The sequence below is a fragment of the Athene noctua genome, chromosome 8 (assembly GCF_965140245.1).
Source record: "Athene noctua chromosome 8, bAthNoc1.hap1.1, whole genome shotgun sequence".
Taxonomy (NCBI): domain Eukaryota; kingdom Metazoa; phylum Chordata; class Aves; order Strigiformes; family Strigidae; genus Athene; species Athene noctua.
Genome location: NC_134044.1, coordinates 16756568 through 16782550, shown reverse-complemented (window position 1 = coordinate 16782550; position 25983 = coordinate 16756568). Strand labels below are relative to the sequence as shown.

General features: G+C 44.2%; 1 protein-coding gene across 2 annotated transcripts in view; it reads left to right on the top strand.

Annotated features, from left to right (window-relative positions):
• The window catches only part of CCDC50 (coiled-coil domain containing 50), a 44688-nt gene extending 19305 nt beyond the window's left edge, over positions 1 to 25383 (top strand). The window contains exons 4-12 of one of the 2 annotated variants that reach the window (XM_074911830.1): positions 4559 to 4649; positions 7745 to 7862; positions 11560 to 12261; positions 14602 to 14708; positions 15308 to 15352; positions 15907 to 16011; positions 16959 to 17038; positions 18081 to 18169; positions 19234 to 25383. In XM_074911830.1, coding sequence (XP_074767931.1) covers positions 4559 to 4649; positions 7745 to 7862; positions 11560 to 12261; positions 14602 to 14708; positions 15308 to 15352; positions 15907 to 16011; positions 16959 to 17038; positions 18081 to 18169; positions 19234 to 19253 — 1357 coding nt within the window. In that variant the 3' untranslated portion in view covers positions 19254 to 25383. The remainder of the gene's footprint in view (positions 1 to 4558; positions 4650 to 7744; positions 7863 to 11559; positions 12262 to 14601; positions 14709 to 15307; positions 15353 to 15906; positions 16012 to 16958; positions 17039 to 18080; positions 18170 to 19233) is intronic. The other variant, XM_074911831.1, reaches the window with a different exon arrangement.
• Positions 25384 to 25983: the final 600 nt, after the last annotated feature.

The following is a 25983-nucleotide window of genomic DNA, read 5'->3' as shown; positions in this document are numbered from 1 at the left end:
AGAAGAAACTGCACCACAGAACTACACAGTGTTACAGAGAATTCTCTCTTGAAGAAATTGCAGGTACTGGTGTGTTTGCATTGTGCCCGAGTGCTTTTGAGGAGCTGGGCACAATGCTTTTTGGTGTCCTGCTGCACTGAACAGCTGAAAGCCCCTGCTTGCTCTTGCAGATACTGCAGTCTGAAGTGACCTGGGAAGAAGACCTGCTGCCCCAGGGTCAGTGGGTGGAGATGGGTGTTGAGGGACAGGCCTTCTCTTGCAGTCACTGACTTCTGCAGTGGCTGTGGGAGGGTGTTTAATGAGTGATCAAGTTTGCCCTGCAGGTTTGCTCAGGCCCCATGCAGCAGATCTAACCCTGTGGTCTGTGATGTGGCTTTCTGTCTGCCTTGGCTTTTAGGCTGTGGAACTGGTGTAGAAATGAAATATGAAAGTGCAGGGAAAAACAAACTGTACTTTCTAATCTAGAGTTGTCATTGTGCTTTTCTTTTTTGGTTGAGTTTTTTTTGTTTTTTTTTTTTTCTTTGGTTGGTGGTGGGTGTTTTGTTGTTTTTTTTTCCCCCCCCCCCCACTTATTACATCTCACACATTGCAAGAGACTAAGTGGATTGTGTGACAGGGCTCAGTCAGATTGCTATGATGAGAGACAGCAATATGGGGCTCCCTGCAAATGCAAGGTCTGCAAGGCAGGATGCATCTCTCAGCAGCTGTGCTGCCTCCAGCTTGTGTCGTGCTCTGTGATGCCACCCACCAGGTACAGTTGGTGGATCAGAGTCCCAGGGTGGCTCATCTGGCAGAGACAGCAATGGAGTAAAAGAGCTCTGTATTGCAGATGTGTGAGATATAGGACTGACTTCAAAGGAGCTGCTCATAAAAGATTTGAAACTGGGGCGTGACAAATCAGCCACTGTTTTCAATGTTCCCAGCATAGTCACGCAGCACTGGGTAGACACATGTGTGTATCTCACATCTGTGATTTCTTTCAATAGTTCTGTCTTCATTACCAATTAGAGATGTGAGCATGTAAATGACAACATAAAAATTAATTTTGTATGGCAGAGATGATTCCTTTTTGTTACTTGCTGGGAACTGCAAACAATTTTCGTGTTGTAGCACCCTGTAAAATGGGATTTATGAACTTTGTGAGCCAAGTTACAGGCAGAACTGCTGATGCAAAATGTTGTGTCAGCAGCAGTTCCTGCTCCTGAAAGAATAAGCTGTTCTGCAAGAATAGTGTGTGTAAAAAAAAAAAAAAAAAAAAAAAAAGTTGGAAGTATCCTTTTTGTAATTGGATCTTTTTCTTTCTTAATTCTCTGTACATTCCCACTGTCTACTTGTGCAAGACCAGCATGTTCTGGCAACAGAATGATCCTTGCTGCTGTTGCTTTCTGTATAGTCTAGGACAGTTTGACACAGCAAGGTGATGGGAGGAGTAAAGGGGCAGAACTGGGTGGTCTTTAGAAACAGGGAACCTAGAAAAGCTCTTCAAATATATGGACTTTCTTCTGTCTTTCAAATCCTAGATTCTATCGGAAAGACTGTGAAGACAAACGAGAGAATAGAAATAACTTCTCTTTAAGAATTCAGGGAATCATCAAACCTTATTTTCATGCTTCTTTAAAAGCATCTCTCACATCTAGCTGAGCAGCCTGCACACTGCCAAGCATAGTAGCAAGGTTGCTAAAATAACTGTTGGAAATACCGTGAAAATATGCTCTTGCCTCATTTTGCTCCCAGTGCTGTGATGGTTCTTTTACACTAATGCGAACGGTTTCTTTGAACAGTTCCCTTAAACTCTTTTATTTATTTATTTTTTTCTCCTCATCTGGCAACAATTAGTTGCTACAGCCAATGTGAATAGGAGCTTTCCAATCACACTGACTTTTTCCTCTCTCTTTTTCCTAAACTGATGTAGAGTTTCCTTGACAGTCTTAACGCTCCCAGCGGCCCAGGAATGAAGGACACAGGTGTGATGTTCAGGGATGGTGACGTTTATGTTGCTGTGGTTGATTTCTGGGGACTGATGGGCACTTTTAACTTGATGTTAAAAGAGACTGAAGAACAAGAAGAGCTCTCAAAGTTCTTTAACCTATTATGCTCAGTCAAGTTGAAACACTGTTGATTAACTAATCAAGTCTCAGTATTTAATTACCACTGAGCAATAAAACCCAAAACCTAATCCTCTTTTGCTGTTCAGTGATTCTTAGAAATTGATGTGGTGTATTCCAAGATGTGTGTGTCATCAGGAACAAGAAAATGCTTCTGCTTTTGCATTACTTTTAGTGTTCTTTGCTGTGAATGGAGAGGCAATGACCTTGTTGCCTTGGTTCTGAAAGAGGATTAGCTGTTTCTGTCTCCTGTTTGTCTGCAATAAGATGCTGAATGCTTAAAATACAAGTCAGTTGGTGCTGAACTTGGCCCTTAGCTTTATTCACAGGTGCCAGGGGAACTGGAGACATGCAGGGCCTTGATATGTCTGACCTTTCTAACTTTTTTTCTACCTGGATTCATGTCTTCTGAGACTTGGGGTCATAAGGGACCCACTAACTTAGGTCTGCTGACAGCCTGCTCCCCAGGATTTGCATTTTCAGCTATTGTTTTGCTGGAGACTGTGGTTTCCTGATGGTGCCAGGTTTGCCAAGGTCCCTTTTTACATGGCAGGTTTAAGAACTAGATTTGCTGCAGTGTGAGCTCATATGCCTTTGAACAGGCCTCTGCCTGGAGTCAAGTGAAGCACATGCGGGCACACACACAAAATGCCAGGTTTTATTACCTGCATAAAAGAAACTGATTTCTGAAGATGTTTGACCTATTGATAAATCCAGCCCTACAAACACTGAAATTCAAGAGTGCCTTCAAGGGTGTTCTGAGATGTGGGTCAGGTTATGTATATGCACAAGTGTTTGTGAGTCTGGTGGCCTGGGAGAGGAAAGGAAATGTCATGTTGTGACACTGACTTGGGGTTCATATGTATTTGGGGAAGGGGATATAAATAACACGCAGTACCCAATTTCAGGTCTGCTTCCAAGGAGCAGTTGCCAGAAATAAAGAAGCTGCTTTTCCCTCCTGTTGCATGTTCCTTTTCCTTCCCTGTGACAGATTAGTTATTTCTTGGTGGCATTTGTCCTCTAAAGTCTCTTGTCACAGTGTCCTTCCTCCCCATCCTAAGCCACATATCCACTCTTGCTGCTTTTCTCATTCTTATTCACTTTCTATAAAAGCAATGATGCCACTGACTGCACCAGCCAAGCCACTTCTCTCTGTTTTGCTACCGAAAGTGATTGTCTACACTTACTATTTATTTTCATTTTCTCTGCTTGCATCCTAGACTCCCTTCCTGTCCTTTGCCTCCCAAGGTCACTTATGCCCTGATCCTTGCTCAAGCCTAGAACTAGTTGCTCCAGCCTACATAGCCCAACTCTGACATAGCTGAACCTGCTTCTCTCGAAATATTTGCTCAACTTCCATAATACGCTCTTGGTAGTCCTCCCATCATGTATCTGATTATTGCCAGCATATTCTTCAGAAGATTGTATTCTAATAAAGTAAGCTGTTCCTGTTGTTGTTCCCAGTCTTATCTCCTTCTATGCTTTGCCTTTCAGTAGCCTCCATTGCAGAGGTAGCTTAGATTGATTTTTCTGAGCAGTTTAGAGCTAGTCTTTGGCTCAGTTTCAACAGTATTGAAAGAAGGAGCTCTTCATCTTTCTTCTCAAATCCCCCAGCACTTTTCTTGGTTGCCTTAAGGGAAGCTCTGTCCATCGTTCCAGCCTGCTTGCTGAGCATTAGAGTCCATGGCTGAGTATGGCACAGTTCTTGCAGATGCTTTCTGTATGACATGGCCTGCTCAGTCTATCTGCACAGATGAAACTCTCGTTTCATGTCTCGGTTACTTCATTACCTCCTTTTCTGCCCCCAGTTAATGCAATATTGTATTACTCCTGCATCCACAATGGACAATTACTCCCTCACCCCTTGTTTAGACACACATCATTCTCTTGCCTCTTGGCACTGGTTCTGCTTTTGCGTCTCATCCCATCTCAGTGACATTTCTCATGCATTACTGAACTGCCACTTCCAGCCTCCCCTTGGCCTATGTACTGCATTTTGCTATCAGCATTTCTTTGTTTTCTCCTTCTTGGCTTTCATGTGAAAACAACTTCCCAGAAATGCCTACATTAACCATACCCCTAAACCACTCCTTTGGCACCACCTGTACAAGAGATTCTCAGCAGAATTAAACTGTTTGCAGAGAATCCTGTGTCCTGCCTTGGTCTGCCCTACTCTATACACACCTCCTTTCTTAGCAAACTGCCTATGGATCTGTTTTCTCTTGCTTTATACACTGATTGTGAATGTTTTGGGACCTGTTTTCTAAATTTGGTCAGCAGTAGGTACAGGGTGTCCTAGTCCCTGGTGAGAATTCATGGGCTCTGCACTAATACAGAGTAATAATACTTCTCTGTAAATCAGATGGGTTCTTTAGCTCTTTTTATCCCTTTCTCTAGGCTGACTGATGCCTGTGACTTTAGCTGCCTATAATCCTTGTCTCCTTGCCTTCTAGAGAACGACAGGACTGCGAGATCGCTCAGGAAATCCAAGTGAAGCTGGTATTTGAAGCAGAGCAGCGCCGCAGGCAAGAGGAAAAAGACGAGGTAACCTTTTAAGCTGCAGGGATGGCAGGGCTATTTGTAGCAGCCCTTTCGGTGCAGGCATTTCTCGGTCATCAGCCACAGGAGTTGGCTTGCATGGTGTCTGTCTGGTCCTCACAGATCTCGGCATGCACAGAGATTTTAGGGAGTCCTGTTACAGGAATAAGATAGTCATAGTCCTCATGCTCAAGGGTCACAAGGGTTGTTGATGCCAGCGGCCTTGCTAGTGAAGAGGGCAAGTGGGTCTTGTTGAGATGTTCATTGCCCTGGTGTAATTGCCTATGCAGTTTGAGATCTGCTTGCTTTCTCAAATGCAAGAAGACAGGTACTACTTTTAGGAGAATCCTGGGTCATGATTTCTTGGTCTTTGGTGCAAAGAATTCAACAGGACCCTCGGCCCACACATTCATCTCTGGCTTCTCCATTACCTTCCTTCATCTTCAGTTTAGTCTTTCACAGCCTGAACACTGTTGCAGTTTCTTGCTAGTAGATTCCTTTTGGGATTTCAGAATATTTCTCTGCTGCTGTTGCTTGAGGGTGGGCAGTGTAGTTTAAAGGATTTGACTTGTTGATCACTTTATTGTGTCAGCCTGTCAGATTGGGTATTCAGGAAGGCCACAGAGTGGAGGAACCTGTGTGAGCCTGGAGTGTGACCCCGTTTTTAATTACAGTTTCCTGAGAAGTGTGAGTAGTCTTAAGATGCTCAAGAGGTACCTGGTGGCATTTTTTCTATAGAAACAACTTGAACACAAGGCTGTATTCCTGGAAGAGCCTGAAATAAGAATCTGTCCTTACCTGACAGATGTATCAGTTTGCTTGTGAAAGACCTCATTTTCTTCTTATACCATTAAGTCCAAGCAAGTACTGAAAGGGCTGCCCAGGCAGACATGGAAGGGCTTCTGAGAGGCGCTTGTGGCAGCAAGGGTGGGAGGAACACTCTGGCTAAAGGATTTGTGCTTTTACAGCACAAATTTGTCACATTTAATCTGTCTCATTTTTATTGGGAAGGTGAAGGGATGCAATACTACTCATGTTGGTTGTGGGAATTACACCTTTCCTTCCTGATTTCTGTAGAGAGCTGCTGGGATGTCAGCAGTCTGACAACCGGTCCCTGCAACCTGTCAAACCAGAATGCTGACCATCTTCTGCTGTTGGGAGCAGCTTCAAATGAATGTGGCTCAAAGCAGTGAGGGGAGGTCATAAATGTTCTTTCTTTTCCTGGTGGTACATGGGAAGTTCCCAAGTGTGTCCAGAATGTAACTGTGGGCTGAGTTAGGCTGCAGCTGGGTACCAGGGTGTGACACTACCACCTATCTTTGCAACAGGACTTCTGGAAGCTTGAATTGATCCTACTTTCATTCAAGGGTCCCCCATGCCTTCCCAGTGTTATTTCTTTTGGGTGGGTTCCTGTGCTGATGCAGAGCCTGAGCAATGTGAGTGAGGCTATGCAGTGCCCCAGAGGTTACTCTGACAGCTGACAAACAAACATCAGAGCCCCTTCCGTAGCCCTCGGCACAGCATCTATACATGTACCCTGTACCCTGCAGGACATTCTGTAATACACCAGTACTGGCCACATTCTGGGCTAGTCTTGGATTTGTCACACCTGAGGGTGTAATAGCTGCCCAGCATATATGATGGCTGTCCAGTGTCAGTAGAGGCTGAGCAGTGTTATGCCAGTGCTCTCAGAATTGTCTAGGTTGGAAAAGACCTTGAAGATCATCCAGTCCAGTGTGCAGGGACTTCAAGTGAAGTGCTAAGCCTACCTGCTTACAAGTCCAGTTTGTAAGAAACTGTTTGTGTGTATTTGCAAGTCTTGAGCTGTCTCAGTCCTGGAGATAATGTGCTTAAGCCCATATATTTATAGACTTACTGTACTTGCTACAAGAGGTTAACCTCATCAGGGAAAGGAATGGTTTTGTTTTGTGGTTTGTTTTTGTGGTTTTTTTTTTTGGTGTGGGTTTGTTTTTTGGTAAAGAGCCCATGGCATCCCAAGGCCCTCCACAAAGCCCTGGTTACTGAGCAGATATAGTCTGAATCCTGAAATAATTTGTGCTTGCACACTCATCTAATGTCCTCCAGTGCTGGCTTTGGTCTGGAGGGTATTGGCTCTTAGCTTGCATTTCAGTGATGCCTTTCCTGCCAACAATGTACACTTTACAGCGTGGCTCTATAAAGGTCCTGAGGATTAGGAAGGCTTAAATGAATAGCTTTCAAAGGGCTAGTATGTCCTGCTGGTATCTTGCAGCTTCTCTTCCTAGTTTCAGACTAGCTCCACTGACTTGCAAGCTTCTGGGCCCCAAATGAACAAGACCCAGGGAGCTGCTGGCTGTTGCTAGGCCTTGTTGGTCCATTAGTCATCTCGAAGGAAAACCAATTAGGAAAATGGAGTGCTGTTCTTTCTGGCATATCTACCAAAACAGTGACAGAAGATTAACAGCTGCGGTCTCACAGCGCTCCTGCCTTGTGCTGAGTCCTGTCTTCCTAACGTCCCTTTCGATTTTCTCTTCTTTGAGCCTCTGTCTGTCACATTGATGCATTTCCCTGCCTGGTATCCTACAGTCCCTGTAAATTACAGCTAGTTTGAAGCGAGTTCGTCACTTTCTCTGGGAACTCCTTCCAGTCAGAAGTGCCTTCAGCTGGAGACAGTCTTTGCCTTTGTGTTTCTTTCTCTGGTGGAGTCCAGGGGAGGGGTCCAGCCCACTCATGTGAGCAGGTTTGCACTTGCATGACTTTCACATCCTTCCTGGAAGCTGGAGGTTGTACACACAGTTCCTTCTGCCATGCTTTGGCCATTAGGGCTTTGCAGGCTTGTGTACAGGTGGAACAGGAACCTACGAGTCCGCCACAGGGTTGGAAGCTCAGTGATGGGCCTGGTTGAGGTGGGGTACTGGTTGCTGAGGTGGTTCCCTGTGTCAGCCACAAGGTTGGAAGCCCTGTCCAGCCCAGGAGTTGATTTTGAGAGTAAGCCTGTCACTGCTGTGTCTAAAAAATTAAAATACGAAGATTTTTATAATTTAATAAAAATTTTGAATAAATTAATCTGGAGATAATTTCTAGAGGGGAAAGGTAATGTCTATTTTTTTCCATTTCTGCAGGACATTGCCCGTCTCCTACAACAGAAAGAACTGCAGGAAGAAAAAAAGCGCAAGAAGCACTACCCAGAATCCCAGGGACACACAGTCTATGAAGATAGCTATTATGCAGAAAATGGAGGTATGTTTCTGCTAGGTAAAGAATCAAGGTCATAGCAGTATAGGTGAACCTGGTGATCTGGCAACTCTGTTTAGGCGATTTCCCTTATCCTACAGCCCTGCATTCAGCACTGTAGCATTGCATCGGTTTCCAGGATCAGGTTCAGACTTTATTCTAGAATCAGGAAATATTTTCAAAAAAATAAAAAGTAGAGAAGACAATTTTATAATTTTTGATAGAAGATGGCCCAGAGGACAGGGACAGTGTGTGTATGTGCAAGCACACCTGTGCATGCATGTTTTAAAAGGGCTTGTGGAAAAGCTAATGGTACTGATAAGCCACAGTTACTGCTGTGTAGCACCACAAGCGTGCGGGGGAGAAATGCAGATGAAATTCCATGCTTGCGTTCAACAAGAAACAGTTCCGTGTGTTCATCTGCAATGCTGGCATGGCTGCATGCATAAAGGAATAAATGCTGGTTCATGGAACAGTCTTTCAAAAAATAACTCCTCGCAGGTATGTATCCAAGCGTTAAAATTAACACAACTGCTTTGAATGACTTACTGAATAACAAGGTCATTTTCACAGAATGTCTCTGCTGTGATTATCATCTGGGATCGTACGTTGTGGAAAAGATGTGACCCACAGCAGTGTATTGCTTTCTCTTGGTCGGCTTTCATGATTGAATACAGACCTTCTTTAAATTGGGAGGAGAGAATCAGTGTGTGTTTAATTATGGAGCAATCTGGGGATGGCTTTGCTGTGCACTGGTGGTGGTTCTTGTGTTCTTTCTTCCAAAAAAAATGTGGTGGGGAAGAGACAGGCTGCTTTTGTATAACAGTTTGTGAAGATGAAGATCAAACCTTTTATTTCTCATTTTAACATCAATACCATTGGCAATTTTAAATGCTTTTTATTTGAACTTATACAAAGTATTTATTTTCAATTGGGAAGAAGTTCAAGGTGGCCAAGAAAACATAAAGCACAAAGTGCAAAACAGTAACCAAGTAAAAACTTCATGACCACAAGTCCTGCTACATGTACAGAGCTGGGAAAGACTTTGATCTTGGAGTCTTGTGGCCAACCCACACTTCCAGTTTTTCAGAATTAAACAGGGCAACTTCCTGAAAAAATACAACACAGGTAATATAGAGTTGCTGTGCAGAGATGGTAGGACAGAATGGAGTTTTATAACAGAAATCAGATGACAAAAGCCTGTAACTCTGAACTGAGACTAGCATGGATTTGGAGAGTAGGATATCGTGTGGGTCTATTTTTTCTTCCTGCAATAATCTGCTGTCTTGGAGGTGAGGTAGAACATGTTTTGCCTGACCATTCATAGTAGTGCTGCTCTTGATCCACACTTCTTAAAAACTAGAAAGGACTGAAGTGGATTTTGGTGCCTGGATCTGGAACCATTGTCTGGATCCTCCGATTCAAGTCCATTGATCTGGAACCTCTTAAATACTTGGGCACTGTTTGATTAGCCTTTAGCATCCCTAGTTTGTATCATGCTCATTACTTGTGAACTTAAACAAAGAAAAGCTTTTGCTTTGTTTGGGTTTTAGTTGGTCTTGAGACTGGCAAAAAAAGTGTATCCACATCCAGGAGGAATGTGGATTAGGGCTATTGCTCCAAAGCAATGTGAGCTCTTAAAAAGTGGAAAAATAAACATGAAAATAGGCAGAGTTCCTCCCAAAAGTCTGTGCCATGAAAAACATTTCTGTATTTGCTCAGTCACTTGCTGCTTGAGACAGTAATGCCAGGACCTAAAGAGTGTTTACATGGCCCCTCCAGAAGATGCCACAGGAACTGATGCTGAGGAATTAATCACCCTGAGATACCCCAAAAGCAAATCTTCTGTTCAGGCTTTCTGGCCTGGTTGTGTTACCCACAGCAGTCCTTTCACAGCACAGCCGTGCTTTGCTCTCTCGTGCTCTCCTGCTCTCTGCTGCTGTATTTATTGAGCTTCCGTTAATGACAAAATTGAATTAATTCTTAGACCCTTGTTAGTATTGTTTAAAAAAATGGCTCTTGCTTTCAGGTTCTGGTGTCTGTTGTTCAGTAAGTCAGTTAAATTGTTTTATTGGATACTTGTTTTCTGTAAATCATGTGACTGATCTAAAACTGAACAGAAAAACCAACCAGTTAAGAGTAACCACAGCAGTTCCTGTTACAGTTCTTGGATTTTTAAAAATATACCTGTTCTGGATAAAAATCACACAGATTTGTTTTCAGGGTGAATTTTGTGTAGGCTGTATTTTTACTGGCCCTGAGAAAGTTTTTTCTGAATAGAATGACTTGAAAGGAACATTCACTGTTGGTGTGTGGTTTTGTTTTTTAGTTTATTCTTTTTTTCCCCCTGAAATCTAGATGATTGTAAGGAAGACAGAGCTATTTATTAGAATGTAGAGTGCAGTTCATGTGCAGTGAAATCTATTTTAAATATTTTTAGATACTATTAAAAAAACCTCTCAGCAGTGGGGAAGGAAAGTCTTATGCTGCTGGTTTTTGGTTTTGTGTTTTTTTTCTGTAGTTCTGTTTTGAATCAGCCTCTGCTTCAAGGCAATTTTTTTCTTCCGAAATATGCCTCTATTCTGAAAAGCTGCTGTAGAGAGATAATAGTTTGCTCAGTGCAATTTTCTTAGCAAATAGATTCATTGGAAAATAAATCAATCAGCAGATTGTATACAGGCAGGCTGCATCCTCATAGCTGTGTCAGGTTTATTACTGAAACCAAAAGCAAAGAAAATATCCGTACTGAAACTAAAAGCAAAGAATTTCTGGAAAGCACAGAGGAAAGAACCCCACCACGCTGCTGAATATGTGACTTTTCCAGCCACATTGCTGAGGTTAGGAGCCTGAGTTTTGTGAAGTCTTATCCTGCCCTTAAATTTCCATAGGCCTCCCTGCAGTTAGAGCCTAAACTTTTATTTAGGCAGTGACTTAGTGCGGGCCCTGAAACTCCTGGGTCTGCAAGAGATATGTGACAGTCTGCAGTGGAAGATATTTGGATGCTGCAGCTATCCATCATCTTCTTCTTTTTTTTTCTTTTTTTTTTAAAAAAAAAAAAAAATTCCATCACACTTGTCTCTCTCTTCTGCTTTATGTGAGTCTTCCCCCTGTTAGGTGAGGCTGTTTTTTCTGATAAAAAGCCTTGTGTCTGAAGCCAGGGCAGAGGCACCAGTGATCATAAACCAGGATCCAATCTGACCCTCTGCTTGGGCCCTCCTGGCCCTACACTCCCTCGATGTTGTCTCCCAGCCTTACCTTCATCTTGTGCCTTCTTTTCCAAGCCTTTCTCTAGTGGTTTCAGTATCCTTCAGCAGTGATGCATCACCAGGAGGTGAGCTGCTCTGCTGGCATTTTTTCAGCCTCGATGGCATAATTAAAAGTCTTTCATCTTTATATTGGCTTGTCCTTCTCTTAGGAGGTGCTTGGACACACTTTCAGGCTGGAGCTGTGCTTTCTGCTCCAACTCCATTGTCTCCTGTGCTGCCCTGCTGCTAGCCAGGCTGCCATTTCACACTGTCCCGTTTAATCCTGCAAGCATTGTATCCCCATTATTCTTCTTTCTGATCCCGTCATGCTTTGCCTACATTTCCAGCTTCTCCTTGCGTCAAGCTCCCTTATCTGTGTGCTGTGAGTCTGGCCTCGCTGAACCACCATTAACCCCTGCACCACTAACCTGCTCGTTGTTTGTCCCCCTATTGCTCAGAGCATCCCTGGGGTGACCCCAGAGAGCAGGTTTCTGAGCCTTGCAGGGCACGCAGTCGTGACAGGCACACACACCGGCAGAGAGAGCACCGAGAAGCGCCCTTGCCTTTGTCCAACGGTGCTTCTGAACACAGACATTCTGCCTCAGAGGATCATCAGATGTCTCAACTGAGTGAGGCCGGCAGTGGCCATCAGCAGGAGTGGAAATCAGCCAGCCAGGGAAGGTCCAAGAGACATCCCAGCCTTGACCTGGACAGAGAGGCTGAGCATGGCACCTATAACCACAGCAATAGCTGGGAGCTGTGGGAGAGGAGAGCAGCTGGCAGGGAGAAGGCTTGGAGACCTCTCAGTCTTGACCTGGAGTCAAAGCAGAGACTTGCAGACCAGACACAGCACAACAGAAAGCCAACAAGGCAAGACAGAGAAAAGCACCTTCGCCTTCTTGAGATGGAACTGGAGGCTGAGCAGGAGATGTGGCATCAGGGCAGCAGCCAGCTGGTGCGCCCTGAAAAGCACAAGTCTCGTCATCAGGGCCGATCGTCACACAGGGTGGGGCATGACGAGAAGCTCCATGATGCTGAATCTAGAGGTGATCATAGGAGGGGTGAGGAGAGAGACTGCAAAAGGGCAGGACACAGGAGACGTTCCCCCTCCCCACAAGCTGTGTCCCAGGGGAAGGTTGGAGACTGCCAGCGAGACTCAGGTAACCAAGTGATGGGGAAGGTGTATGTATGTGTGGGGATGGACCTTTGCATGCCCCATCCTGGTATCTGAAATCTGTACTGTTTCTTTTGAAGATGCTTATCCCGATATCCACCTGCAATGTGTACATGGTGAAACCTGGCCAGGTTTCACCCTTATTTGGTGAGATTTTTCTTACCCATTAATATTCTTGCTCTGTTTATTTACTGACCTGTTCCATGGCATCAGAGAGGGTGAATAAGAAGATCTTGTTGGAAATAGTGCCCTTGTTATTCTGCATTTAAGGAAAAAAAAACGCTAAAAAACAACCAACAACCAGCTTTTGCTTTCAGGGTATAATTTGTGCTGTGGTCTCCTTACATAGGAGAAAAAAAAAGCTTAACAAAAACCCAAATGTTATGATTACACTTGTATTTTGTTGATTTGGGATGCGAGGCTGTAAGTGAGGACAGTTTGCTTAAGCACTAACAAAGCCATCTAACTGGTTTTCCGTGGATAAGGTGGGAATCGTAATACGTGTCTGTCTCTGGAGATGCTGGGGGAGTTATTCTTTATCTTCATCATGCGAAAGTTTTCCTTGGGGCAGTGGAAAGTGTTAATCAGGTCTTTATAATCAGTAAGTCATGATTTGCCCCAATACAGTGTGGGTCTGAGTGACTCAGTATCCCATCACATTGAGTCAAAATAGCCAGACGCTCACATCCTCTTCCTGTGGGCTGTGATAACGGTGGGCTTCATGCTCCCCAGAGTGTGAGTAGAAGTGATGTGGAAGTAATGTTCATTGTTGTCTTCTGAGCAAATGAAGCCTGGCACCAGTCAGCATGTGAAGAAAGCTCAGCCTTGAGCTGGCCAGCAAACAATTCCTGGAAATTTATTTACTTCTATTCTTCATAGAGGTAATGCTATACAGGAGCCTGTCAGCCACACTGTTGTTCATTCCAGCATGGTAAAACTGTGTTTACTTTGACCTTGGAAGGACTCTGAATAATTTAACTCTGACCAAGCTGGTGCTTTTTGCCAGTTTCTGTGCTGGCCAGAGATTCCTGCTCTTCACAGCTTAGATTGATCAAAGTGTGCTGGGAAAGGCCAGGTCATAAGCTTAACCATAACATGCCAGAGCTGAAGTTTTCCTCTTATGATAAGATAGTTTGTAAGAGGGGTGTTAATTGCTTCATATTATTGATCAGTTGATTCAAACAAAACAGAAAACCCCACACACCTCCTTTCATACCTGTAGAAGAGGTGGTTTCCTGTTCTATGATTTTACTCCAGGTTGATGCATGAGATCTCTGGCCCTCTGCAGTTGGAAGTCTTTGGGATGCTTGGGCAGTTTATTGGTAGATGCACAGAAAGTTTTTCGAGTTCACTTGGTTACTTCATGTTTTTCCCTTGGTCTTACGATTTGGGAAGGAAACTGATAGGTGGCGTAGTAAGATGTAACAGGTATTTATAATAAATGTGTAAATGGTGTAGCTGGAGTAATGGAAGTTTGAGTGAAACTTTCTGTGTTTGAGGTGGAAGAGTATACATCTGGAGTATACTTTGGACATAAAGCAGAAAGCTCACTGAAATGTCTGTGATGTCTGAACAATACAGTTCAGACTGCAGATGGAGGAGAAGGCATTCATTGTACGTGAGTGCAGTCATGAATTTTACAACAGGGATGCAGTGAGACTCCTTTGATGGCCTGGTGCAAATAGACTGTGGAGAGACAGACTTTTAATGCAACATTTTAAATCACTTGGAGATTATTTAACTTTAAACAAATAAAACTTTGTACTCAAAGCAAGAACTGAACCTTGTATGAACTTCGAATATGTTTACTTGGTTGTTTTCTCACTGTGAATTATAAAATTCATGGGTCAGCCCAAGGAAAAAATTGTCTGAAACCTCACATGAGCCTGTTCCAAGCAACTTTTGCAGCCTGTGCTGCTCTAGCGGTGTGTTTAGACTCTGCTGTGCTCGTGACAGAGGTTGGGCTACTCTCTGCTGCACAGTCTTGCCAGTGATATCTATCGGTGCGGACTGTGAAATACTATGATTCTTTTGGTAGCATCTCTGTGTCAGCAGACTGCTTCAAGGCACATGGCCTCTTCTGCCACATAGTTGTATTTGTCATATAAGACATGGCATACCAGATATTTCTATATGCATAGAGAAACCTCCCTAAAGTGCATGCTACACCTCAACTAAAGGTACTCTTAAACCAGCTGTCTGTCAGGTACGCTGTTGTGGTCTCTGGTTCCCCGAGTGGGGCTTTTGACAACAGCTGAGGAGATGGTTGCTTACCAAAGCATTTGGAAAATGTTTGAGTTGATTGCTTTCTCTCATGATTCTGTAGGCATTAAGTTGAGGGGGTCAAAGCAAGCCATGTATGAAGCACCCCGAAGGGAACAGGAGTTGTCTGATGCAGAGATTGCTCGGAAGTTGCAGGAGGAAGAGCTCCTGGTAAGTGGAGAAGATGCATTAGTCAACTGCAAGGAATTAAGGTAGTCAGTGATGACAAATTTAATTTGTAAATCTTTTATATACGATAGTGACTTTTAAGACCTAAGATCTTGCTACTGCATTCTGGTAATTACCTTTGTCTCCCATACACACACATATGGAGTGACAGGTGGCATCCAGCCAATAGAGCCCTGTTTTCTGAAATAAACACCCCAAAACAAAATGACGTAAGCAAAGTGGTATTAACTGAACATTTCTAGGCAAGTAAAGATGGCCTGTAGTCAATGTGGTCAGCCCAGAAATGAGACAGGCCACTGCCCATCTTTGAGAGAGGTCATCAGGGTGGGCAGTGCATTGTGGTGTGGCCTGGCAGATAGATGAGGGCAAAGCTCAGCTGAAAAGTGGAAATGAGTTTGGTGTTGAGTTGTGGGGTAAGTATTGAGCTAAGTATACCTGGAGAGGATGGTAATGTATTTGTATGGGCACCTACCTGCCCCACCCAGTATGTTGATGGGTGTGAGTAATTCAGAGATGTTACTTTTCTGTCTCTTATTTTTTCTTTTCTTTTCTTTCCTTTTTTTTTTTTTTTCTTCCTTCAGGCTAATGAGGCAGATCAGAAGGCTGCTCAAGTAGCCCAAGATGAGGTGAGCAAGAAGTCAAATGTTTGTGGTATTCCTTGACTTGTGGAAACTGCTAAACCCCACTTGTCCTCTCTGCCCCTCTAGTTGTTTGCCCTTCTAGGGGAAGCTCAAAGCTCCATTGGGGTTTGCTCCTAGCTGGTTTTGATGTATATATGCTCAAGCTGGCCAAGCCACTGCCTGTTGCAGCCATGGCAGAGGAAGGAAGTTTATGGTTGTGTAAGAGCATCTCTTGTCACTGAGCTCCAAGGGAGACTATCAGAGATGCTGAGATGAACACACACACACACACACACACACACACACACCCCGCTGAAGGCAAGGGGATAAAGGGCAAAAAGGCTCTGCAAACTCAGTTCTGTCAAATAAGGTATCCACTGGGCATGCTACATGTAGTCAGTCTTAATTCTGCTTTGCCACTTGATTTCTGATCCCAGATGGGTGAGATCCTGGCTTTGCACTCTTCCCATTCAGCAGCTGTCCATAGAAAAGGGTTTAAATAACTCAAACCTATGGTAGCAGTAAAACCGTCTGATGCACTTTCTCTACTTTCCTTCTAGGAAATTGCCCGACTCTTGATGGCTGAGGAGAAAAAGGCTTTAAAGAAAGGGAAGGAGAGAGAAAAGTCTTCCTTTGAAAAGAGAAGGCATGATCAAGACTGGAAGGTATGTCAAGCTTCATGAGGCACCACAAATGAAGTGCTAAAATGTTATTTCCATTTCCAGAGGGAAGTGAGGGTGTGTGGTGAGAGCAAAGGGAATGATGCAGACCCTTGCATCCAAAGGGTCTTGCTGCCTGTTGTTCAGCTGCTTCTTAAGCCTTTTGGAGCCACTTTCTTGGTTAGATGCTCTTTGGCTCAGCCAGAGCAAGGTAAACCTCGGGTGCTGAGCTTAGAGGTTGGTACTGGATGTCACAGCAACTTGTGGCATCCCTCAAGCACTGTCAGTCCTCCTGGTGCAGAACCTTCCCTCTGCTGAAATCCTGACTGTAGCAATAAAAGCAGTAGTTGGTTCTGTTTGTGCACTGCAGATATAAGTACAATGCAGCTGATCCAACTGTCACTCCAGTTCATAATAATGCTTTCATTACAGAGACAATTTTGAGTGTATCAAACCTAGGGTTTTGTATGAGTACTACTACAGATGCTTGGCTAGCCAATTTAGAAAGTGATAGGAAACAGATTTCACGGTCTGCATTGGTAAGGTGCTAAAGGGGATGTCATGTTAATCTTGGGGCCAGTTGGAGGTAGCTCTGATGTTTTCAGCCTCCTTACTGTGTTTGAGTGCAGGAGCACAGCTGCATGCAGCTGGTCCCTTGTGCTCAGCCCATCTGTGTGCACAGTCACTACACACTGACTGTGTTTGACCCCAGATTTGGGACGGGCGCCCCAGCATTGTCTCATATTTAGAACAGAATTGAGTTTGGCTCAGCAAGGCTTGAGTTTCATTTACTGTAAAGTAGTCTAGATCATGTTGTTTGCACATATCTGACTGTGGTTAGTTGTGTGTATAAACTGAGCATGAAAGGACTGCATGGAGCTGTGTCTTCCTCAGTGCACTGCCTAGTGTCTTTCAAGGCACACAGATGAGCTGCTTTCTCTTCTTCCCATCAGCATGATGCAAGCGAGTCCACACGCTCAAGGTCAAAAGAAGGGCCTGAAACTCAGCGACACAAAGGTGACAGGTCTTCAAGGTGAGCTTGAACTGACTGGTCAAAAATGGGGAAATACAGCTGGGAAGTTGCTCAGAAGCTGAGTCCTAGGGAAGAGTTGTGGGGCAACCAGCCTGAGCCACCTACAAGGGGCTTGGTGGAGAGCAGAAGTTTTAGCATTGAAAAGGGATGGAGGGCACAGAGCTCGTGAGGTGTTCGGTGACATGCGTCACTCGCTGTGCTCCTGGCATTTGTCCATATCTGTCTTCCTGCCTGGCACTGATGGAGATTGATGAGCTTGTGCAGTGACATTTGTTAAATGGCAGAGAAACACTGAGAGGTTTAAAGAGCTTTTGGGGATGTGAAACCAAATGTCATCTCTGGGCAGGAAGGAGTAATCACGATGCATTTGCACAGCTGCTCCCTGGGGTCCTTGTTCCCAGTTCAGCCCTGTACGCTGCTCCTGCTGCTGCCTGTGGACACCCTCCTGCAAGCAAGTACATTGTGCTTTGGGGTACCTCATCCCAGAGCTGGCAGGAACATGCTGTAGCCCAGTGCTGCTTCTGAATCACTTGGTATCCTGGCCTTATGCTCTTCATAAGGGACTGAACCCTAGAAGTGACCCCAGTGGTTTTGGTTACCAGTCGAGATATGAGCCTAGAAATTCTTGTGGAATTTGCAAAAGAAACAACAAATGGGGTGTGCAGGTCTTATTAAAATACTTGAGGGTTAAAACGGGGCAAGCATTAAACACTTGAAAATGTTGGTTTTTTGAGTGAGGTTTGCATCAAATGTCAGGAAACAAAGAATTTCCATTATGACAAGTTGAAAACATTATTTAAATTAAAGTGGTCCATGAGAAGTGGTAAATACTGTGCGTTTCTCATGGCAGAAACAGTAACAGGCTGTGCTTAGAGGAGCTGGTCTGCAGGTGGAAAGTCTGGGCCAGGCACAGTTTGCATCAAACTGACAGGGACAGACCAGGCAGCTGAGAAGGTGCTTTTGCTATGCTTTCATGCCTTGGGTTTTTTGTTATGCCTTTGGGTTTTTTTCCCCAACACTTCTTTTTCACTGTGCTTGGCAGGTCGCAGCCTCTCCTCGATGATGCTCGGTATTACACAAGCCAGCCCAGCCCCTTGCGCCAGATCCCCAAACCTGAGCACTCTCCTAAAGGTAGGATCAAGCCTGTGGTTGCCCCAGCACTTGGGTTATTATGGGCTGTTTTCCTCAAATAAGCAGCCTCCAGGACAGGATGTTCAAACGAGAGGCTAATAGAGAGGAGGAATGGGTATTATTGCCCAGCAGGCAGGTGATGCTAGTCAGTGTGCCAGTTGTACTTGCTGAGCATGTTGCAGGTTGAGAGACTAAAAAGCTGAATTGGTTTGCCTTGAGTTTGTCAAACTGTTCTCTGCATGTCCTCTGTGATCTCTTAATGATGAATGACTGTAAATCAAGGCAGCAAATGAAGGAGAAATAACATGAAGACAATGGCATGATGGATTTTAGGTGACTCACTAGTATCAAACAATCCAATACAAGACAAATCCTCACAGTATCTATCACCTGTCTGGTGGGTGAATGGGATGATCAGACAGAAGCTTGTCCTGTGAACAGGCTTGTTTTGTTCCTGTAGGATCTCAGCACTGCTTTGTTGGCTTGTTTCCTGAAATGACTTGGCACAAGAGCAGTGTGGTTAGGGTTGTGTCCTGCCAGCTCCTGCGCCCCCCCGCCATTTTTTAAATCTAAATGCCAGTTGTCTGAGTATCTGTAGAATCTCTAGGGGAGGAAAGGAGAAGCCAGATTTCAACTCAGTCACTTCGATTTCTTCCAGCTCCACTGATTGTGACTTAAATGTTGACAGTTTACTTCCCAGAACTTAGAAGTTTGGGAAACTTGCATTCTGTCTTCATCAAACAAGCTCGGAAGTTGATGGCACTTCTGTAGTCTGTAAGGCCAGTGTTAGTTCAGTTTTCTTTAGTGAGACTGTACAGTGTGGATGCAGTGCTGTTCACAGCCTAGAAGAAATGTGAACAGCTGCCTATCCAGTAGACCTATCCTTCCTTTTGTTTGAGTAATGTAACATATGGTTCCCATTTTGGCATATGACTTTACTGCTACTGTGGAAGTCACACAGACATCCAAGAGGGCAGGACAAGTAAAAGATGGCTACAGGTATTACACTATTCACCAGGATCTATCCTTACAGATTTTTTTTTTCTTTCTGTTTGGCTTTCCAGGTTCCCGTCGGAAGCACTAAACTGTGCTAGCCTTTGCTTTGGTACTGACTCTTCTGTAGCAAACATTACTGGAATTGCCAGGCAACTTTCTCAATTCCTTACCCAATGGGGTATCCACCCTCCACTCCCAGGATCTCCTCTTTTTAAGTGTCATCATGTTAATAAGGAGCATTTTTCGTTTTCTTACTCGTATGTGATCACTTAAGCAGTTCAGTATAATCTAGCTGCCACTGAGCTGTGTGAATCAACTAGCTGACTTAACAGCTTTCTCTTACATTCTTTTGAGGCTTTTCTTTTATTTTTATTTTTAAGCTTTGACTGGAGCTGTGACAAGTAGGACAAATAGAGATGCATGTACAACAAGGAGGAAAGTCCAAGAAATGAATTGGGTTAAGGCAATGACAAAATACAAGTCTTTTCCATATTATGATGACATAGCAAAGAGAGTTATAAGAGGAAACATGTTTCTTCCTGTGCTGGGTAAGACAGCTGAGCCAACCTGACAGACAGCTTGCAGAAGGGGAGAGAGCATCTTTGTAATGTACACCAGCAAAAGCCAGAACCTTGCCCTGGTGAGGAAGAAATTGTCTGTAGAACAGAATTTCTTAACTGCTGTATTTATTTCTAGGGTTTCCAGCAATCTGGGTAGAGTGTGTAACCAGGCATTTAGCTCCAGGGTGTAGAATAGAACAGTTAAAAGGAAAGACAATTTCAACGGAAACTAGACCTTGTGTGCATGACTTTTAAGATGTGCCAGGGAGTTGATGAAGCTGTGAGTTGTGGATTGGGAAGAATCATACAAACAGATTTAAATGCCTGAAGGGAGCTCTGTGGTCACCTGCTTTGAGCTTCAGTGTGGTAGAAGCCAAGGAATTTCACTGAAGCCAAGTAGTAAATACTGTAACTCTTAGCTCAGTCGCTGATGCACTTGAGTACAGTATCTTGTGTCTGAACCTGCATATGTCTTGGAGACATGGGTCTGAAGGAGGGCCTTATGGGCATTGACCATCAAATCCAAAATGTACAGTTACAGGCAACTTTGGACTAGAAACAGAGTGCCAGACAGTCCACACAATGTCTGTGCAGACTGCTTCCTCTCTACACTGCTCCATCCAGCAGCCCAGGCAGACTCCAGTTAGGATAAAACTGTTCCTCTCCAGGGCATAGCAGGGTCTGCAGGTTTAAGTTGTCTGTATAGATTTGTCCATGCAGTTGTTTTTGGTTTTGTTTTCTTTTTTTTATTTTTCCTTTCAATGGCTTATTTTCCCTCCACTCATTGAAAATCATTCTTCTCTTGCACAAACAAGTAGCCTTTTCCCTTGGTCTCCTCTCGTTTAAATTCTTTTTCCTTTTTAATTTTTTTTTTTGCTATTTTTTTGAGGTGTGTTTTTAAACTACAAAGCTGAGCATCTGACCTGGAGTCTGTTCAGCCAGTACAATGTAGCTAGTTATTCATTTGCCAGTCCAGTTCATGGCAGCAAGCCTGGCCACTTTGCCCCTGCAGCCCCTTATGCCCAGTGGAGTCTGTCCCACCACACTGTCTCCCGCTGGCAGCTGCAATTCTGCTGCTGGCTTTGCTGTGGAGGGGAGGCAGAGCTGTGACTGTACTTGCCCTTGCTACCAGTCTGCCTTGGAAGGGAGCCTTGAAAGCTCTGTAGAGCTTTGTGGAGAGCACATGCTGGCGTGGAGCACTGATAAAAAAATTGGAAGAGATCATGGCGCTCTGCTCTTTCACTAATGCACAGTTCAAGTGCCAAGACAGCTGTGAGGCTTTAACCTTTGATGTTGTCCTTGGTCAGGATAGTTGCTGAGGCAGATCGCTAGGAAGATAAGGCAACTCCTTTTTCATGAAGTTGCAAGGGCATATTTAATACCATAGCACAAGCCCATGCCTTGCCTTGACCAACAACTCAAGAAAGTTCCATCTCCTACCCCCACTGGCCTGTTGGCAGCAATTCACTATCTGTGAAGAACCAGATAACCCCTGATAGACCTCTGCTCTGCCTCTGCTCCAGGCATACCCTAGGCAAAAATCTTGTAACATAGGACTTTGTAGCATCCTGCTAGCTGCGTACCGTTGCTTCCAGACTGTGAGCTTGCTCACCTGCATGAACCCTTGAGTGACTTGCAAGGTCTTGCTTGCTGCTTCTTCTCAGGAAATATCCCAGCCAGCAGCTAGATTTTACTGTCCTTGCCTTGTTCCCTCTTCTCGTTCCATCTCTGTTCATTCAGAAGTGTTAATGTTGTTTTAAAGGATCTGGAAAAGGAACAACATAGACCCTATTTTTTTTTCTTTTTTATTTGATAACTTGGGCCAATGTGGCAACCTCATCTGCAAAGACTTTATTTTTTAAAAATTTATTTTTATATTTCATGTAACAGTCAAAATTTCTGCTGCTGAAAATGCCAATTTTTTTCTGTGGGTTTTTCCCCTCCCTTGCCATCAGAATATTTATTGTTGTGACATGAATGCCTGGAGGCGTTTCATGAACTAATACTTTCTACAGACACCCCAGTTCAGGGTCTGCTGGTTGTATCATCAGGTGCACTTGCGAAAAACTGGATGGGGAAAAGTCATGCCAAGTCAGAAAGTGGTTTGGCTTTGTACTTTCTGTGCATGGGGAAAAAACGGTGACCCTCTGCAAAGGGCAAGGGGAAATCACTAAGAGTTCAGCCCTCCCTGGGCCTCTGTAGCTGGCTGTGACAGGCTTTCTTGCAGTGCAGTTGGCTGATGTAACTTCTATCTTACCCTAATAGAAAAGTCATGAAGGTCCTGAGCCCAGTGACATTTGGAAAACCTATTAATTCAGGAGGGATGCTTGGGAGTATCCAAGTTCTTGACTTCAGTGGGAGTGTGTGGAAATAATACAAGAGAAAACTCCAGTTGGTTTTATTTGGAAGCTGGGTAAAGTCTAAAGAACACCTCAGTGCCTGCTCTGTGGAGCTGCAGGATCTCCATAATGGCCTCCTCAGGTCAGCCAACATCTCCAGCCATGGCAAGAGATGAGAGCCCAAGGGAGGGATCCCAGGAGCACCTGCTGCTTCCTTGGATACCTTCAGGGAGTACTGAATGCTTTATGGGCTCTCTTAGTCCTTACCTTTTTTTTCTCACTCCCTACCTTTGTTCATTTGCTGTCACTTGTGTTTCTCCTGTTTTATTTTTCCATAGCCCTTGTGAAAAGGGCGGCCCTAAGGTTGCGTTAGAAGGGGCTGACACCTATTGAGAGAGAAGGAAATGCTAGGAATGGTAGCTGAGGAAAGCATGTACTAAATGGGGTATAAACAGAGCAATTGTTCATCTAATGCACCTTGTGGGCCTCATGTAGGTCAGAGACTTCCTGAGACAAAAGTTGCAGCAGGGCTCCTATGTTTAGTAACCACCAGAAGGAGGTTCCATGGCCCCACTGAAGTCAGTAGGTTAATGCCATGGTTGAACAAGGAGCCAACTCCTCTTGGGGCTCAGCAGCTGCAGTTCTGTTGAGAGTCAAGAAGATGCAGCTTGTGTAGGTGAGATGCAAAATCAGCATATTGCACGTGTGTCCCTGGGAAGAGGCACAATGAAATTGATCTTTTTGAAAGAAACAATCAGCAATACTTCCTTTCTGTGACAGAAAAACATTTAAGTAACTATTTTTTCCTTGTCTTTTCTTGCCAAGTTTTAGTAGCTTTGCGTGTGGGTTTGTTCTGGATTTAATAGCGTATTGGAGCCCTTGCTGGGACCCCTGACCAGGTCATTCAGGTCTTGGATCCCTTTCTGACTCTGTGCCTTAAAAAGGCAACAGGCACCGTGTGGACAATTCTTCACCATAAAATCCTGGCACTTCCTTATCTTCATAGTAGGCACATCTCACCAGCAAGAGCTCTCGCCACCTCCTCGCCTCCGTCCGAAGCACAATGGTCTGCAAAAGAGAGGTCGGGTGAACCAGAGTGATTGTGCCTTACATGCAGGGATACTCGATGTCTTCAGCAGGCTGATCTGAGTCACCTTGCGATGAAACAGTGTCTTAATGTGGACTGTACAGCTTCCTGCAGTGAGAAGCAGTTGTCATCACATGGATAGATCTGACAGGTTAATCTCATCTTTTTTAAAGAACTTCATGGTTTTGAAATTAATGGGGAGGGAAATACCAGTTGTTAGGGGATAGATGAAGTCTCATCATTGAATTTCTCCTCTTGGGGAGGAAGCACAGAAGTTACAAATGCTGCAGTCTGCTTCACTCTGTAAAAGGGATCTTGTATGTACAGTATTTTTATATCTCTGCATTCCCACCTGTCAGAATTGGAATCAGGATTGATAACATTCTCTTACTTGGGGGGGAAAAAAAGGATTTTTATTTTTACAGTGCTAGACCTTTGTACGTTTTTATTTTGTGCCAAATTACAGCCACTGTTACATTCTATTGTGTTCATTCAGTTTATTGCTATTGATCAATGTGTATATTATATATATTTTTATTATTAAGGTTTTTATTTTAATTCATATTAACCTGTATGCAAACTAACTGTGGATTGCTAATTTATATATAAAGGGGAGCACTTGGAGACAGTGTGAGGATTCCCCTACTTAGTTTACACTCTTGTAATCTAGCACAGCCAGTCCATGAAACTCATGGCTTCTTACACAAAATGATCTCCTGGGTGTCTGTCACCCTGAGCAGATTGCTCTTGCTGTTTCTCACGGCAGCCCTGGCACTGCAAAGCTATGTTAGATGCAGTATGAAATGAAGCACAGCTCGTAGCATGGACTGATGGGTGACTGAGCTCTTGGCTGTCCTGCTTCTGGCCCTGATGCCAGGGTGGGGGCTGGAGCAGGAATTCCCATCTGGGGGTGACTTTGAGGTTTACTCTGCCCTGTATCCGTCCCCAGCCAACGGGCAGTTGGTTTTGCTCCATTCTCTCAAGATGCTCAGTGCTTAGTTTTGCAGTTGCTTTGGGAGGTGGGTGTGGGATATCGTGCTCTGAGGCACAGTGGTGTCCCTCGCGTGAAGTATACCACAGGCAGCTTGTCTTTTTTTGGGTTTTGTTTTGTTGCAGAAGGCAGGTGTAAGCCTACAGAAATCCCAGTTTACTGTACTCTGTAAAACATGTGCCATAGCATGTTTCTGGCTGTGTAGCACTGCTGTGGAGGCTCCAGCTATGCTGCACAAGTGCTGCTTGGACTGCTATGCTCAGGACAGGCTGCAGGACAGGTTTTGTGTGGAGAAGCTGCACTGCCCTCAGCTTCTGTGCTATAAATATCATCAGCCACCTCTTCCCCCTGAGTAGCACAGGGCAAGGTTTAGCTCTGCAGTTTGGGCTCTTCCAGGAGAGTCCCACAGAGGATGGTGGCACACACAAATGAGTATTTTCTACTTCACAATAAACAAGTTCCACTGTATCAGTGTTCACTCCAAGTAGACTCCACAGTGTGTCTCCAGCTGCATCTGTGCACTGCAATATAGTTAATTGCCTCGGAGAAAAAACTGCAGTTGTCTCATTTAGCTCTTCAGGGTAAACTTCTTCAGCCTGTTGAATCTAAATATTAGCCATGCGATGAGATGGATTAGTCAGAAGGCTTAAATTCCTCAGAGCTGCATGTGTACCCTGCATTGCAACAGCTAATTCTTAAATATAAATTGCGCACTGACAATAATCTGTCTATGCAAGCCTATTTTTTTTTTTTCTTATTTTTGACTGTTGACTCTCTGATTTTTACAAGGTTTGGCATAGAACTTCTGAATGACATTTAACCAAAGTATCATGTCCATGTGTGTGTATAGCATGTTTTGCTTCATACTCCAGAATTTTCATTGAATGTAAAGGGAACATTGCCTTGCCCCACTTTGTTCAATAAACCGCAGTATTTTGTTATCCACCACATCCTTCTGTCCCTCCGTGTGCTTTTCTGGAAACACTGAAGTGGGTTACACAAGAGCAGGAGAAAACAACGCTTCGTTCCACCCTTGGCTTCTGGAGCTCAGCTGCTTCTACCAGTAATTATGTTCTTCCAATGTAATAGATGTAGCAAAACAACAAATTTATATTTAATTTGATTATTTTGTGGCCAGAGAGATGGAAAAAAAGCTGTGTACTATCTTGGAAAGGATCTGGACTGTTTCATTTCCTGAGACTGTGATACTGAAAAATAAAGCAGTGTAATTGTTTGCAAGGGTAGAATACTTTTTTTCTTTTTTGTTAATGTAGCTTTTTATTTTGCAAAAAGCCTGCTTGAACCTTCCCAAGAGCAACTCACACCTACAGCGGTGGGATGGAAGGCAAGACGGAAATGTGGCAAGTGCCCTGTGGCTGACTGATGTCTTCAAAGGCATCAGCGAGGATGCAGCTCAAACACGAGCAGACACGAAGCCATTTCCATGTCACGAATTCAGTGTGTGACTGAATATGCTAAAATAAAGGGGAGGTTACTAAATAGAAACTGGATCTTGAGTCCAAACTGTAAACCTTTCTTAAATCTTTACTTGTTTCCCTCTGCTTGCTAAGTGTAACCATTGCACAGGGGAGCAGAGAGCCCTTTCACACCCCACTGCAGGGTGCACCAGGCTCTCCCTCCATGGGTCAGGGGTTTTCCTTCCCCAGGGGCTTGGGTCTGTGCAGGAGTGAGTGTTCTGACTCCGACCAAGTTCAATTTTGGGCTTGATTAGGGGCTGTGTCACAGCACTACTCCAGTGCTTTCAAATGCCTTTACATTGTCTTCTCCTACCAACTCCATCTCAGAGTCCCTTGGTTATTAGCAATGAGTGGAGATAGGGA